The sequence below is a fragment of the Pisolithus orientalis genome (assembly GCF_024613125.1).
Source record: "Pisolithus orientalis strain OTSU chromosome Unknown F5J12scaffold_3, whole genome shotgun sequence".
Taxonomy (NCBI): domain Eukaryota; kingdom Fungi; phylum Basidiomycota; class Agaricomycetes; order Boletales; family Pisolithaceae; genus Pisolithus; species Pisolithus orientalis.
In genome coordinates, this window is record NW_026260784.1 from 1,963,631 (window position 1) to 1,979,300 (window position 15,670).

A 15,670-nucleotide genomic window follows, 5' to 3' on the forward strand; every position below is an offset into this window, starting at 1 on the left:
GTGTCCCAACTGGCCACGTGATTTACCACATCCTACATATCATGGCGCCGTGTCTCAGGCCACCAACATCCCTCCGCTGCCGTTGCGGATTTAGTCGACCACTAGAAGTGCACTGTGGCAGGTGAGTCGTGTAGTTGATGAGATACACACCTATCAGTCCGGAGATCACTCATATCATGCGGCGCGTCTTGCAGGTTGCGACTTGCTGCCACTGTGACTCACGGGAATCCGTCTATTTCCTTGCAAGTCCAGGTTGCCATGAACGACGTGTTCCACGCTAACTTAAAACGAGCCGGACGCCTAACCTGTACCTAAGGCGCGTGAACGTAAATGAGCGGCAATCCCTCAACTCCTCTCCACGACACTTCGTATCTACTGTCAGCTATAGAAACGATCACGGATTCAATGCAGGATAGCTCGTCAGTTTCCTCCAATGACCTCTTGGACGCGTACAACACACTCTCCGGAAGACTCAAGTCGCAGAGTCAGGCTCTGCAAGAACCCGCCACATCGTTCCCCGCGTTTGAATGCATAACTCTAAATAGAAATGATCTGTTTGAAGCATTCCGTCGCGACATTGGACTCGCGCATATAGACCCCTTCTCCGCAGATCACCCTCCCCGTCGTCCGCCTAAGGACTTGTTCCTGTCCGATACACGTTCTGCAGAGATTGGGTCAATACAAATACAATGTGCAAGGGACTTCTCATGTTTGTGCAACTACGCCTTGTCTACACTAGCTGTAATATTCAAGTTTCCCTCTTTATCTTCCCTCTTCACTAGTGAGTGCAGCATGACTGGATCACAAGTCGCATCTAATGTTGGGTAGTCGCCGACCTCACTGATCTGTTCGGCGATGTCCTGAGCATAGTCCTTGCGAAAACTTTACCCGTGTTTAACAGTTCGAAGGCACTTTCATTATCTTTATGGATGTTGCGTTCACAATGTTTGCCGTGGGCTGTAATCAAACCCCACGAGACTAGTTTGATGACGGCCTTACAATACTGTCTTACTGGCCCGAAAACGTCCACAGATACCACGCTTGATGGCCTCAAGGTACCATATAACTTGCTTCAGTCCGTTTCATATTCACTTTATTCATGTAGGTTGTGGCGCACATGTTAGATCGCCATGCCAGAGAATGCTTCAATCCAATGTCTCAGTTATTACCATTGGTGCTGGAGCGCCTTCTTTCACAGTCGACTGATCATCGCTTGCATGCCTCCGGTGTTTTATGCAGCTTTGCAGCACCGTTGGTGCGTGAATTCGATGCATTCTCCAAGCAGGATCGACAAGCAGTATCTACATGCGTCTTCAGTTTTCTGCGGAATCAAGCTACTCTCTCTGATATACCTGAAACCTTGATTGGAACCGTACAGGCTGCGTTCAAAGCCGGGTCTCTGATGCGCCCGGGGGAGGGTCCAGTGTGGATGCTTACAGTCGTGGCATCTTTGATCATAATTTGTGGCCCTCTGATATTCTCTGACGCCCACACTTTAGATTTCGTCCTCGGTGCGATGGCGAATGGTCTAACGCACGATGCCGCAGTCGTCCGTTCGCTACATCCGCTTGTTTGGAGATGCTTCGTGTGGGTTTATGCTCGTATGCTTTCAGAACCGGAGGGTATCGACGTCAGTTGGGAGAATTTAGCCTTCCGTGCTTTGAAGCAAGAACTCTGGGGAAGGACGGGGATTGCAGTCACGGGGATCCTGCTACATACCCGCAGTACAGGGCCTTCAGCCTCGTCCGTTAGAGAGGATCGGAGAGTGACACAAGCATTTGCGATCATCTCTGGCATGGTGCAAAGCAAGTGCGCACGCGCCAAGAAGGAGGGCATTGCCCTTCTCCGCGCGGTTACGATGCCGACTGCGAGCTTAACCGACATTTGTTTGTTCAAACAGTTCGACGATATGGCTCCCATGGTTTTATTCGATGGGACTATCGTCAATGCATCTTGTGACGTCCTTCCTGACATCCAGCGAAAGATTTCCCAGTTCACTGTCGACCGCGTTTGTCCTCTCACCGACGTAGAGATCACTCTCTATTACGAGACCATATTTGATGGATGGTGTGGATGCATGCCTCGTCCGCCGACTGAACAACTAGACGTGAGTTTGTCATTCACATCGCCTCTATTCATACCCACATTTCGCGAGAAGGATGTGCTGGTAGATGTCTGGCGGTCCCTGCTTGACTTACTAGCGCAGAATCATACTGTTGCACAAGGAGCATTTAAATGTGCCGCAAAATCACTTGTTAAATGCTTGCTACCGCCGTTTGATCCACTAAACTGGGGCTCGTGGGGTATAGCAGACCAGAAGTATTGCCTTGATGCTGTGAAATGTCTCTGGTCCGCGATGAAGGACGCGACCTTCACCCGGGACCTCATGGAAGCTTCGCAGCTGATCCTGTTTGCGATTTCGAAATACAAATTCAACATACGCGATCCCGAAATTCAGTGCATGTGGAGCGTGATCTGCGCAGATCTCATGGTTATCGCTTCGCCATCTTTTCTGGGTGGCATGATGGGTCTCACAGAATCACAAATGAGGGTTGAGACTCAACGACAGCTATGGGGAATAATCGCCACTTCCCTAGTGGGCTGTGCGTCTAGTCTGCAGTGGGCGAGTGTTGTCGAGTTTCTCTCTGTTCCCATCTGGTAAGTTCGTCTCTGCATACCAAAATATCCTTGCTCATTGCCACAGCACGTGGGTGTTGTCTGAATGGGAACTTGGTGTATGGAAATCTTTATTTCACTCTGCGGTGGCGCTATCCGGAGATTTCCATGTGGTTGTTGATGCAATCTTTGAACGATTGCAGGGGAGAGACGCGGGACAATGGTAAACAATTTGCTTGGCCCATCAGTTGTTCGTATGCTGACGTTTACGCCTCAGGGAGTTTGTAATTCAAGTCCTCACTGCCATCTTTTGCAATTTCATGGAGAAAGGTCACATGCCACGCGACTCTGTCTTAGGGCCCATCGATACTGCTTTATCGTGCCTTTACAATCAGAGACAGGCCACGTCGGATGCCTTTAAACACGTTTTTTACCTTTTCGCCGTCCTGCGTAATTGGATAACCGCTTCTTCGCCAGATAACGTTCTGGTTATCCTTGTCGCACTTGGTAATGGACTTCGCCTTTGGATTGAGGATAGGTCCCACATCATGCGCGAAGATGATTTTAATGCAGTGGTGCGTTTTGTTTAGCAGTGAACCAGGGTGCAATTGAATGTATCAACAGATAATTCCGTTGTATTGCGACACGCTAAAAGTCCTTGAAAGACTTCCTCTATCCCATGAGGCACTGCGGGACATGGAATCATTCCTCGCTTCTGGATTTCAACGAATACCAGCACCAGCTGTCGCACCATTCGCGTTTGAAGCTTTCTGGAGGGCAACATATTACCGTCAAACCCAATTTTACGACAACCTTCCACCTAAGATCAAGGATTGCTTGACTTGTTTCGTTGCGGCTTATGGTGGAGATTTGGCGTTCGGGCTGTCTATGTCCACAGAATCGCAGTCTCAATCACAGGATTCGTTGGCTAGGTCGGTGGGGGGTGGAAATCTTGTGGAGATATGTGGTTCTCCCCTGGGCTATCATTCCTTGTCCTGCATATCCACTGGTAGTGACCACCTTTGTGGCCCGTGGTTGCCAGTCGCGAAAAAATCCAGCGACGGGCGAGCCGTGGCGGATGCCATAGCTGAGGCCGAAGAGTGTTCTTCCATTCTAGACACTGCGTTCATTTTACCCTCTAGTGACGATGGGGCAGATTTGCTCTCCCCGGACAATTCTCAGGAACATACCGGAGGCAATGAACCATCGTTTAAGGAGCCGCCTGGTGTGCTGCATTCAGGCGTACCGGACTCGCGGTTGTCTTCAGGTTCAGACATTCCCCTCAGGCTGCGGGAACTCGGTAAAAGGTTACGAGCAGCTGAAGGTGACTCGTTTTGCGCAGAGCACGAACCCAAGAAGCGATGCCGAATCTCAACGCAGGACTTCCGCAAAATCAAATCGGAGCCGATTAGTGGTCGAAGTACTCCCCTTCCTTCTGTCCTTCGGCTTCGTTCTGTTCTTGTGGCCGAGAAGAAGATGGTATTCGATGGCGTCGAGGTCCCGACGTTTCGTAGCATCGTACAACGGGAGAGGACGCAGCGTATACGGAAGATCTCAGAAACGGGGATGCCATTGCTGCACTGGAAACCACCTCTGGCAACAGTTGGTCACATTGCCGGAAGACAGTGGTCACCACTACCGTCGTCAGTGTCATCTGAAGCTGACGTTGATGACGATGTCGGTCCTCGGCGTGCTTCTCACAGACTTGATAGAACTCCCTCTGGTATGACCTCTCCATTGCAGTAATGGCTGACCCTTGCCAATCCGTTAAACCATCCGAACACAGAGATCGCCGTCGATGAATCGCTCGCCGAACCTTGTCCAAGTTCTCCGCGTCAGGAGTCGATAACCCGAGGTAAGGTTCGCTTATCCCTTACTTATCCTGTCGCCAATATGTATAGATGACCTGCGTGCCCAACAATCAAGGTCGCAGGTAGAAAGAGAAAGTCCCCCACCTGGACCGAGTCCGCCGCTCTTACAGAGGTCGAGGACAACGTCTGCCAGACTTGACGCGCTACGGAATGCGTATGTTGCAGTCGCTGAAGGCGCATCACAGGTTTCTGTGACGGAATTAGTACAGGCGACAACGCTTGTCCATCGGATTGGTGCTGCATTGAGCGAGCAGATGGGCAAGAGATTGGGGAAGTCCGGTCAATGAGAAGTGCAGTTTAACCAGAGGTCCGGTTGAGAAGGTCATCCGAACTTCGCGTGGTATTAGATCACTTCTGAACAATTCTAGCATTAGAAGACACCCAAATCTATATAACACGAATGCTTTGCGAAAAGAGACGGAAAACGGTATGACGTGCAAGACAAGTGTGCAATGAGTTTAGTGTACAATGTATGACAATTGTCTTTAGATATTTAACTACTAGCTATACATCAAGTTTGACCTGTGACGCTACCAAAGCGTTGCTGGCGGCGTGCGATAAGATCCCTCGAAGGGCTGGAGGAGAAACCATCGCTTGAGAAGTCATAGTCAAAGCCGAGCCGACGGCGAGGGGCAGGAGAAGCTAGATGTCGAGGGGAGACTTGGCCTATATGTGGATCGTCGTCCGAGCTTGGGTGTTCGGGTTGCGGGCCAGCCATGATAATGGAATCGTCTGAAGGGGAAATTAGTTCAACTGATAGGGCCGAAAGGTTAACGGTAACTTACCACTTCCTGCTATGACGATATCTTCGAGTGCCTTCAGGGAAGATCGCGGAGAAGCGTCAGACAATTCAGCATCCTCCAAATGTCTCAATCGTTTCACTCTTTTAGCCTGCGGAAGAGTGTCACCATCGGAATCACGAAGGTGTGGCAGCGACAGTCTGCGATGGAGAAGAGAAGGGCTCATCGGGGTTGCGGCAGCATCTTCAGCACTTGCACGTCTTTGCAACTGCCATTGACGCCGCACATCAACAAGCGGAGGAACAACAACGGCATCAAAAACAAGGCGAGAACGTTTGCGCTTCCGGCTAGTAGGACTTTCTTGAGACAACTCAGTATGTGAAGCGCCGTTGCGGCGGGGTCGCTTCTTTCCAAGAGGAGCGAAGAGGCTAGCTTCGACGGCCATTTCTTCTTCCAAGTCGCTTTCAGACGAAGATGGAAAAACGACGGACGAACGGATGAAGGTTGCAGCCGGAGATATCGTGCGGCCCTTTTTCGGTGTACCTTCGTATGGCGATTCTTCCAATGCCTGTCGTTTTCCGAGGACAGGAGAAGCCGTACTCAGACTTGATCCAGGGCTGGATCTGGCTGATAATCGCTCCATCACGGACAGAGGGAGACTGGGTGAGACATTTTCTTTGTCGTGTAACTTGGCCCTCTTGCTTGGTGATACACTGTAAGAAGACTTTGGACCCGGGGGTGTGCGCTTCGGGGTTGAAGGGGCACTCGGAGGAATAGGAAGCGTTGGGGCAGGCGGACGAAGAATAAGCGACTGATACGACTCTGGAGTTGTAACAGGCTTTTGAGGACGGGGAGGCGTGACGGTGGATTGTAGCTTTTTGATAGGTGTAGACAATGCCAATACTGTGCAAACCTGCGCAGGAGTAAGAGCTGAGCACTTGACCGAGCCGCCCAGATCTCCGAAGCGCGTGAACGACGCGGGTCTGAGTCGACCGATGATAGGTAAGTCATCAGAATCGACTTCGGATTCAGAGTCGGACTCGGATCCTGTATGCACCGTGGTACATGTCGATTCGTCGTCACACAATAGCGACGTTGCCCTGCTGGAAGACGTGCCAGAGGCAGGGTACGTGCATACAGTGGCGTCTGAAGGTGCTGGCTCCGACAGTTCACTGGAGAGGTCTTCTGGGACGTCATCTGACGAGAGACCACAGTATCGGAGACAAGCTCGGATGTCTTCAGGCCACCCCTCTTCAGGCCCGTCGCAATCAGCGAAGGAGGTAATCCAGAAGTCCCTAAATGCCTCTTTGGAGATTGGCAACACTTCACCTCGCCCACTGAAGGCAGAGTGCAAGAAAGGTGACAGAGTAGTCAGGATGTCTATTTCTCCGGGAAGGTCCTTGAGGCTCAGCAAGGCGGTTTGATACAAGGGTAACACATCGTAGATGTATTCGTCTTCCGAGAAGACGCTGCGATCGTCTGCAACCCAAATGCTGACGCCGTCTTGGATGGTTTGTAGCAAGTCCAAGATTCGATCGACGGGACACCCATCGATGATTCGGGTGAGCGTGGCTAATAACCATGTGCACGGTTTCAAGTTGCGAGGTTCCGGCGGATACGTGGAGAGCAGCGTGTCGTTGACGAAGTCGAAGACATTAGCGGGTATCTGTCTTGCGTCTCCAATTTCGAAGTGAGTAAGGAGGAGATCTGCAATCCGCGTAAAGGAAGCTTGCGCAGGACCGGGTACGCGGGCTAAATCTTCCGCAACATGGTCCAGGAGGGTCATTGCGTCCAAGCCACCGTCTCTGGCCTGGTCCATGGCATCACGAAGGAAACCATCCCATATGTTGAAGTCCTCATTATTAAGTTCCCAGGCATACGATTTGCTGTCGTTGTTGAGCAGAGAACCCTAAACGGAGGCAAAACACTCACTCGAATGGCACGCCGAGAAGCACGACGGCTCCTTCCCATGAACTCTCCGCATCCTCTCTCCACTTTTCGACGAAGCGCCGCCAAACAAGATTTTGAACGCCTGCCTCATATGGCATGAGCGCAACGGAGCGCGCCCTTCTTACCCAGAACTTGCGCAGTTCGTCGACATCGCAGACGACTAGGGTCTCAGCACAAAGATATGCCCATTGTGTCCTTGCGTTGTCAGTCGTAGCCTGTTCGGTGAGTACCTCCTCATCCTCTACCAAGTATTCAAGGATCTTGGCACCACCATTATGAAGCAGGTTGTTGGGAAAAGTAGTGCGCATAATTGCCCATAGCTCAGCGAACGATTTGGAGCTTGATCGAAGCATTTGACGGCGACGACCGTTCGAGTCTCCGCGCGTAACGATAATAAGCTCCAGGAGTTGATGGTGTTGGTGAAGTCACCCCAGCTGCCGAGGTGAAGTTGAGTGTGTGGTCACCAAGGATATCAGCCAACAAGTTTGCAGCCCGAGTACCAAAGTTGACGATGCCATTATGATCATCTGCGTCTGATGTTCTTGGTTAACTCAAGGGCTGGAACGAAAAGGGATCTTACTTACCTAACAGGAAAGCCACGTTGGCTTTCATGAGACCTTCCCATATCCCAGTGATCTCGAGCTATCTAACGTTAGCCACGCCCTCGTAGGTTGGCGATATGACTCACCGGAAGGGCATACTTCTCAGTCATCCGCAAAGAACTGAGGGCAATCTTCCAGAGTTCTATAAGTTCGTCGAACACCCAATCCCGCGACAGTTCTTCTCGAGTGAGCGAGCGAACGTCGGTGAATTGTGGGCATTCGTCGAAGATTGGTCTCACTACGCCTGACAAGCCGTTGTATTCCGCGGTGAGCAGACCCGGATTAGACGAAAAGAGGGAATGAGGTAGGAGTTTGTTCAGCGTCCACGACTGTCCGGTGTTCTCAAAGCTGACGAAAATCCTCGTAATTTCCATACCATCCTCACATGCTTGGGAACCCTTTTGGATCATACCCTTTACAAGCTCAATAGCCTTCCTCAGCCGATCCTCATCGTCGAGTTCATCGGTAATCAGCGCGGCAACAGTCGAAACACCGACGCCCATATCGACGACGGAACGTATTAGTTTCCAGAAGTTTTCCCGTGCCAGTTGGATGTCCTCGTCTTGCATACCCACTCCTTCGTTATCTTGTTTTGCGTTAAGTTCGGATCTCAGGGGCGGCCGCATGTAGGCCCATGTAATGCACCGCCATAACAAGCACCCCAAAGCCCTGACGGAGCTCTTCTTGTTGCGAATCGCGAGCGTCAACAGCGCGGACACTATGCGAGTGAGCTGGATGTCGGTGCAGAGTTTAGGGCCGAGCAGGACTATGAAGCATGCCAGCACACTGAGAGCCCATACAGGACCATGAGCTACATGGGTAGGGTCGGAAGCGTTCAGTGTTGAACGTAGGGTACGAACGATGAGGGGTTCGGGTTTCGAGGTATTTCCAGTTTTGGTGGTACGTGGAGGGGAAGCAGCCGATGTTGTCAAGAACGCAGCGACTGTGTTGGATATGCGTGTGTGCAAAACCGAAGGTGGCAAGGCAATAACTCCAAGGACGAATCCTCCGAGAGCATGACATGCTTGTGTTCGCAGTGTCAGCGTGGGCGCAAGTAGATTTGATAATATCGAAGGAAGCAGCTCGACGAAAGCGGGGACAAAGGTAGAGGGTTGGTACAACGACAGATCGTGGATGGCCTGCAATGCACCAGTCAGTGATAACGCTTGCAAGTAGAGTGCTACTTACTTTGAGACCATCGCAAGCTGATCCTTTTTTCCCTTCCTTACCAAGTTCTCCCTCCATACCGCGACGCAAGGCAAAGGCGATTCTGTCCCGCGCAGGCAATAGGACTTCTTCAGGTAATCGTTGAACTTGTAGAAGCCATATCGAGAGCGCGCATGTCTTGCGCGCGTTAGGAGTAGGCAATGCTTCGGCCATGGGGATAGCAAGGACGTGCGTTAGCATATCCCGCAGCTGCGCCTCTGTAACCGTTCAGTATTCAAACATGCAAGAGATAAAAACTCTTACCACTAAACAGCTGGTACACGGCGGACGAGGTGAATACGGCACTGAGGAGCCGGAGAACGGTGTGCGTTGTCGTGCACAAATCGCGTGCGAGTTTGACCTGGGCCGCTGACATTCCCTTTTTCTTTTTCTTGGGGCTTCTCTTGGGGGAGGGAAGGAGGGAACAAGTTTCCTCCACGTCGCATTCATCGCCACAGTCAAGGACGGGAGGCTCGTCGTCCTGTACCGTGATAGTATCGGGTTCGGTGAGTGCTCTGCCCAGGTCACGACAGATGCCGTCGACTAATGCCTGGGTATGTTTACGCAAGGGCTGGAAAAGCGGCCATGAGGCGTCGCCGTCGGTCGAATCTGTCGCGGCGGCTCTTATACGTGCATTGAGGACGGAATAAGCCTCAATGAGGTCGCGTAAAGAAGACTGCGGGTCAATTATCAGAGAGACCGGTCGCGCTAGGTACGTTAAATTGACCAGAGGGTCCTCTGGTTCTGGGGTGACCTCTCTCGTGTCGTCTTCCGGGACGGGAAGGAAAGTCTGCGAGCACTTCTTTAGGATGGACTTGGCCGGATGTTCCAGGTGTCTCGGGAGAGGTATATTGGCCTTGGGACTGGCCGTAAATGCAAAGTATTGGTTTTGCTGTGACCATGCGACACGCGAGCCGGGCAGCCTGATGTCTCGGTCGTGATGAGTCGTGCTCGGTGGTGTAGGAAGGGCCATGGCGAGGATGTCTACGACGACAGACGAGGCACGCCCAAAACGACCGACACAAGGTTCGTCGTCGTTGTCGAAGTTGAAGCCAAGAAAGCCACTCTCCATTCCAAAATTTGTTACCATAATTCATTCCGTAACGTGACCCCATTAAACGCGTCCACCGACGCGTAGTTTACATTTGTTTTGCTACACCGGTCACGTGGTCGCATCTCGTGTGCTGATCAGGTTTAAACTTTTTACGCGGACCTGCAGGCCTGACCCGAGCTCATTTATCTCTGGCAGTAATAAGTAGCAACCTTGATGCCACATGTGGCCAAACCGGTCCTGGGGACATATTCTTGTTATGATTCTTCCCTATGCCTATGTCTTGACGCACGTTTATGCACGAGCTGAATCTTGATGACTTGGATTCATCAACACAGGTGAGTGAGCTGTGACCGCGGGGACCTAGACAACCGTCAATGAGAAGAATCGAAGTCCTACTGATGGCGAGGATGCAGTTAACTCCTCCGTCTACGGGCACTCGCAGTGGCTTGCAGCTTGTAATGGGCCATTTTCCTTCACAATGGGTGGATCAGGAGATAACATTCACACCTCTTGAGTACATGCGATGAATTTCGCGTATCCGGGGCACCTCTAGACGTCTTCCAAGTTGAGTTCGTCCATCTTGAGATGCTTCCGTTGCACGCTCCTGACCAGGCAAACTGCGACCCACGGTAGATCACATACTGCCCGTGCAAAGGGACACCAGGGTGACGAATCTAGGAGATTGTTTTTCTCGCGTGTTGTCCCAGTGCAGCTGCCTTCATCACTCCAGCGAGCTGCTGTATCGCGACAGATACCAAACAGTTTTCCTTTTCACTTTCTTAGATAACACGTGTTGGCGTCCCGGAGATCCTTTTTGATTTCGTTTTTGTATCCATTGACTGGATCGGGAGTAGTAGGTGCGTGAAGACCTGATTAATCTAATGAGACAATTGACCTAATATCGCTCTGAAAAACCGTCGTTCTGTCGTTCATAACAGGACCAGAACTCTACATTCGGCAGCCATGACGGACGTTCGGGCTTGAGTGTCCCATACGCCGGAAGACTGTATACTGGGCAGCTCACTACAACGAGGTTCATCTGTCGCCTGTGGATGTACGCAAGCTATGCTCCATATCATTCTAGCGGGTCTTCGGGGATCTGCGTGTTCCACTGCCTTGCCGGACGACTAGACATCTGGTACGAATGGCATTGACACACTTTCTACATCCTAATCGGTTCCTGAAAACCCTTAGTTCTTGCTTGATTATATGCACCAGCTATGGAATCGCTCCGGTCCTGCGTCTGTCGTCACCTCCCTCGGAAGCTGACCCTTCAATATAAAGGGAAGGAAAGAAGACAAAGAAAGCGATCGTACCTCAAGGTGAATTTACACGCCTCAAGTCATTGATAAGTACCACCCCTGGCAGTAGAGCTCTGTTTCCGTCCCAAAAATGGCTCGTCTTGTACTCTCGTTTCATCGCTTTACTTCCGCCGCGTACATCCATATTAATCACGCCGCAGCAACGTCCATACACACGGTCAGATACACTCATAAACGATGGAGTCCGCCAAAGCCATGCCTCGTCGGTTTATCGGACATTATTCTGAACACATCATGACCCTCATTCCTATCCTTAGCATCAACACCAAAACCCATATCCTGTCCTACCCGAATCAAATGACCCAACAACTTGATGGCGAACGAGAACGGAAAAAATGCCATGCACATACAGTGGCGTCGGAACAAAGCCTGGACATCGTTCTCGCGATGACGTCGTACTTCCCTGCTTATATCTATGTTTGTGCTGATTCATTGCCTCCGGTCTTTGATCAGCGGGCCCGCAAGCGCTGGTCCCCGTCCTGATCAGACCATGTTTAGACGAACCAGTTTTGAAAGTCTCAAGGCCTACGAGCACCCAGGTGCAATCATACCCACTCGAAAAGTTGACCTCACGGAGGCTTGGACACTTGGGAGTATGAACTCTCCGACCACTACTGTTGCGAGGAATTCCAGTTTGCATAGTACGTTTAGGACACACCTGCGCTCGTATACTAGCAAGGCCGACCTTGAGTTCGACCAGCCTGCGGCGTGTTTGATCGATACAGCCTAACATCTGCACTAACTGAAATGAAGTTGGCCCGTCACGAGTTTCCGTCAGTGGCAGAGGCTGTAGCACAGATCAGGGGACTGGCTATGTCATCACTGGTCCTCTCGTGCAAGTCACTCGACCCACAAAACTGGAACGACGAAGATCTCGAAAACTTCTTTCCCCTTTCAACGACTGCTTTCGCTACAACAATCGGCTCCTGGAGACAGTGGCGGCTACAAGGGAGTCTACAAGGAAGAGGATTGGATTGAGTGGCGATGTATCATTGCCTCAACCGCTGCGGAGGCGGACCCTAGTCCAACCGCGCGCCTACTGTAGTCTGTCACTTACCATGAGGATGGTATTGGTATAACACTGACTACGGTTTTCTGATGAGCCAACTTGGACCCTGCATAGCTATGTACTAGCATCCATGACTGGCAAAGGTTTGTCACATGCGTAAGCACTTGCTATGCAATTCATGTTCTGGGGGTCAATGATCAAGGCGTGCTATCAGAAGCTGTGGAGTTGAAGCGTCACACATGCACTGGCCAGTGCCGCTGCCACTGTCCATTGGGTCGTGTCAAGTGTGGACGCTGGCACACGTCTGGATTGAGTCTAGAAGCAACAGGAAGGCATGTCCATATATGTCATCGTTAGCCGGAACACGGGAGCAAAGGCAGTGTGTGGTCATGCGGAACGGTCGGATCCGGCTATCATCGTACACGTTACACTTCATAATTAATATACTGTCCACCCTCTCCCTGGCCTACAAATACCTGGGCGGACCACACCACAGCTGTGAGACACCTCTCTCTCGAACACCTTCCACTTCCTTTACTTACTACCTTCCCAAGATGATGTTCACGAAGTCTTTTATGTCCTCATTCTTCGCTCTCATGTCCCTCCTTGCACTGGCGATGTCCGTGCCTGTCCAGAAACGAGATGTCTTCGTCCCGCCGGTCCTCGATCCTCACCAGGGGACCGTTTGGTACGTTGGACAACAAGCAGAAGTCGTCTGGTAAAGCTTTTACTTTATCGATGGTGCAATCGAGCGACATCACTGACACGATTCCTAGGGACACGAGTAACGCCCCTGCACAAATCACAAATTCAGAGGGACAGATTTATCTCGTCGTAAACAACCTCATCGATTTCGGTGGGTTCTCTCCCAATTTGGCTAAGTGAATTCCATCTGAAGGTTACCCCAGACTACTTGTTGGCCAATGATTTCAATATTCTCGATGGGAGTGTGATGGTCACAGTACCGGACGTGCCGACTGGCATTTATGCCATCGTCTGTAAGTTCCTATTTACTCGATTCCTTTCAGTCGCTATGTATACTAAACGGTGCATTGCAGTGTTTGGTGATTCTGGCAACTTTAGCCAGAACTTCACCATCATAGCGTGATCCCATGCACGTTCCTTGCAACTTTATCTCTCTGAACGATTTCATGAACAAGTGATGAAGGACTTCTGTTTCGTTTACCTACTCAGGACTTGGCTTCATACATTAGGACAACAAATACAATGCATCCGGAACATTTAGCAATGGACTTCTAACCCCCTTTCGCATTCTGCTGTACGTATATGGACTAGGATCCCGGACCATTCTGCTACTACAATCCTCAGTTACTGTAATCACTGTACGATATTCTAGCTGTTGAATGATGTACCACCTACTTGCCTGGGTCTCGATAGCCGGTCTTAATGCCACTTGGCACCGGCAAACTAGCCAATACAACTGTAGCCATTTCTCAAAACAGACAACCACAAGTCTCGACGGCCGTAATAACAGACATGAAATGTGAGGTGATCATCGTGCTCCAGCACTGAATTCATCAACGACTAGCATTTGGGTTTGCATCGTCGACCCGTTGCAACTGACATTACCCGAACTCAATAGCAATAGTACCCGCTGCCTAAAGAGCTGTTTACCCCACAGATTTCACTGCAGCACTGTCCAGGGTCACTGATGTCACATGGAGAGTCTGTTGGTATGCATTGTTGCTGTTTTTATTTATCAGCTCCGAACGACGAAGAGAAGTGCTTGCTGACGACTTACTGTACACGTCCCGACTTCCGGAACATCACTCGACGTTTGCGTGCAAGCGCCACTGCAGCAGAGGCTGGGCACGGACGTGAGGCAAGTCGTGCCCAATGCAAGACACGGTAGGCAAACTTGAACGGGCGCCTGTCTCTTTACGTTACGGAGAGCGTGAATGTCTGGGGTGACAGCACTTCCGACTGCGATAGTCACCAGGGCTGCAAGTGTAGCAGAAAGGAAAGGAACGCGCATGCTGAGAAACAGGCTGAAACCTTTGGAAAGCCTATCATACAAAGGAAGTACATTTCTTATACTCTATCCATTCCTCGGTTCGCGGGCTGTCACAGTCATCCGGCGCGTACATTTCAAACTAAAGGTAACCGATGGCCTCTAGACCAGATCGGTGAAAACTAAACGCTCAAAAAGTACGTACATGTTTAACTTTTCGATGAGTGCTCATGGACACCCTTCTAGAATACGATTTTGGCATCAGCAAAAAGGGTGCGCTATGCGCTTGCTGAGTTTTTCAATATTTAGAACATTTGGCTGGGCAAAGTCGAGGTTACCGATTTGAAAGCTCTAAAGTTAACCGACAGCCTTGCCCCGAAACCTAAGTACTCAAACGAACGCTCAATCTACCTGTCTTAAGCCGATAGCAAAAAAATGAATACATCAAACGATATTTGAGGATGACTGAAAACTTTCGCAACTCGGCCTGTTAAATGATAGTACAACTTCAAAGATATTTCAGCAATCTAGTGAGTCGTTACGGAGTCCAATTTTCTTCCTTTCGTTGCGTGAACACGACAAGTACTGCATATAACGGACACGCTCCAAGCAGGATGTAACTTACTGACTTAGCAATAGGTCCCACTGCTGAGTCGTCGTAATCAGATTTCTTTCTCAATGACCGCCGCCGCAGCCATCAACTTTGATTTCATGATTTACCAATACTATTCACCTCCACTGCAATAACCGACAGGCCAAACAACGTAACAAGCAAAGCTACATACTCGTGAACACCGTAACCATAACTGCCGTTAAATTCCTTTGCTCCAAGATGAATCTTGGTGTTAGGAATTACTGTCCAGCTAATTCAGAAGGTTCAGCAATGAATGAATTCCTTCTAACTCACCACACACAAGTAAGGACCACCATTGGTGCTAACGCAGCTACCACTGCAGCAGTTGCTGTTCGAAGTGCATGCAGTGCCTGTTGAATAACACTGTACATACCACATTGAGTTTCATAAGACGTCGTGTTTAACCCGCAACTCACGGAACATGTTCCTGCATTCAAGAGAATAGAATTTGCGGCTGATGCGCATACACCAGAGCAGCAAAGGTTGGGCAAGGTCACATCGCAGACTTTGGCCTGGGGAGAACAAAGGCAGGTCTGCCGCTCTGTCAGGCCACCGAGGCCCTCAGCATTTCGGCTGACGGTGCCACCGACCACGAGAGTAGCCAAAGGCATGACGAGGAAAGCAAGCTGAGGAAGACGCATATTGGACAACGAAGAGGTTGGATGGGTGTTGGGGTATGAATTTAACATTTCCC

The 15,670-nt window shown here is 50.5% G+C and overlaps 4 protein-coding genes across 4 annotated transcripts; 2 read left to right on the top strand and 2 right to left on the bottom strand.

Annotated features, from left to right (window-relative positions):
- The first annotated feature begins 66 nt into the window (after positions 1–66).
- F5J12DRAFT_910384 (uncharacterized protein) lies at positions 67–4,856 on the top strand. Its single transcript, XM_051749024.1, has 9 exons — positions 67–121; positions 195–781; positions 829–1,055; positions 1,106–2,658; positions 2,705–2,839; positions 2,894–3,191; positions 3,241–4,339; positions 4,403–4,471; positions 4,518–4,856. Exons 2-9 carry the CDS (start codon positions 331–333, stop codon positions 4,772–4,774), a joined length of 4,089 nt encoding a protein of 1,362 aa, XP_051604507.1. The 5' UTR covers positions 67–121; positions 195–330; the 3' UTR covers positions 4,775–4,856.
- Positions 4,857–4,998: 142 nt separating this feature from the next.
- F5J12DRAFT_955254 (uncharacterized protein) lies at positions 4,999–10,075 on the bottom strand (the record flags this gene model as incomplete). Its single annotated transcript, XM_051749863.1, has 8 exons — positions 4,999–5,219; positions 5,273–7,113; positions 7,160–7,516; positions 7,545–7,704; positions 7,762–7,819; positions 7,866–8,918; positions 8,968–9,203; positions 9,250–10,075. The coding sequence occupies 8 exons, from the start codon at positions 10,073–10,075 to the stop codon at positions 4,999–5,001; spliced, it is 4,752 nt and encodes a 1,583-aa protein (XP_051604508.1).
- Positions 10,076–12,784: 2,709 nt separating this feature from the next.
- Positions 12,785–13,485, top strand: F5J12DRAFT_315069 (symbiosis-related protein). Its single transcript, XM_051738867.1, has 5 exons — positions 12,785–12,868; positions 12,925–13,088; positions 13,147–13,226; positions 13,279–13,372; positions 13,429–13,485. The coding sequence occupies exons 2-5, from the start codon at positions 12,925–12,927 to the stop codon at positions 13,436–13,438; spliced, it is 348 nt and encodes a 115-aa protein (XP_051604509.1). The 5' UTR covers positions 12,785–12,868; the 3' UTR covers positions 13,439–13,485.
- Positions 13,486–14,157: 672 nt separating this feature from the next.
- On the bottom strand, positions 14,158–15,617 carry F5J12DRAFT_779943 (uncharacterized protein; the record flags this gene model as incomplete). Its single annotated transcript, XM_051742433.1, has 9 exons — positions 14,158–14,196; positions 14,274–14,397; positions 14,429–14,484; positions 14,548–14,584; positions 14,786–14,829; positions 14,968–15,016; positions 15,128–15,205; positions 15,250–15,326; positions 15,393–15,617. The coding sequence occupies 9 exons, from the start codon at positions 15,615–15,617 to the stop codon at positions 14,158–14,160; spliced, it is 729 nt and encodes a 242-aa protein (XP_051604510.1).
- Between the last annotated feature and the right edge of the window lie 53 nt (positions 15,618–15,670).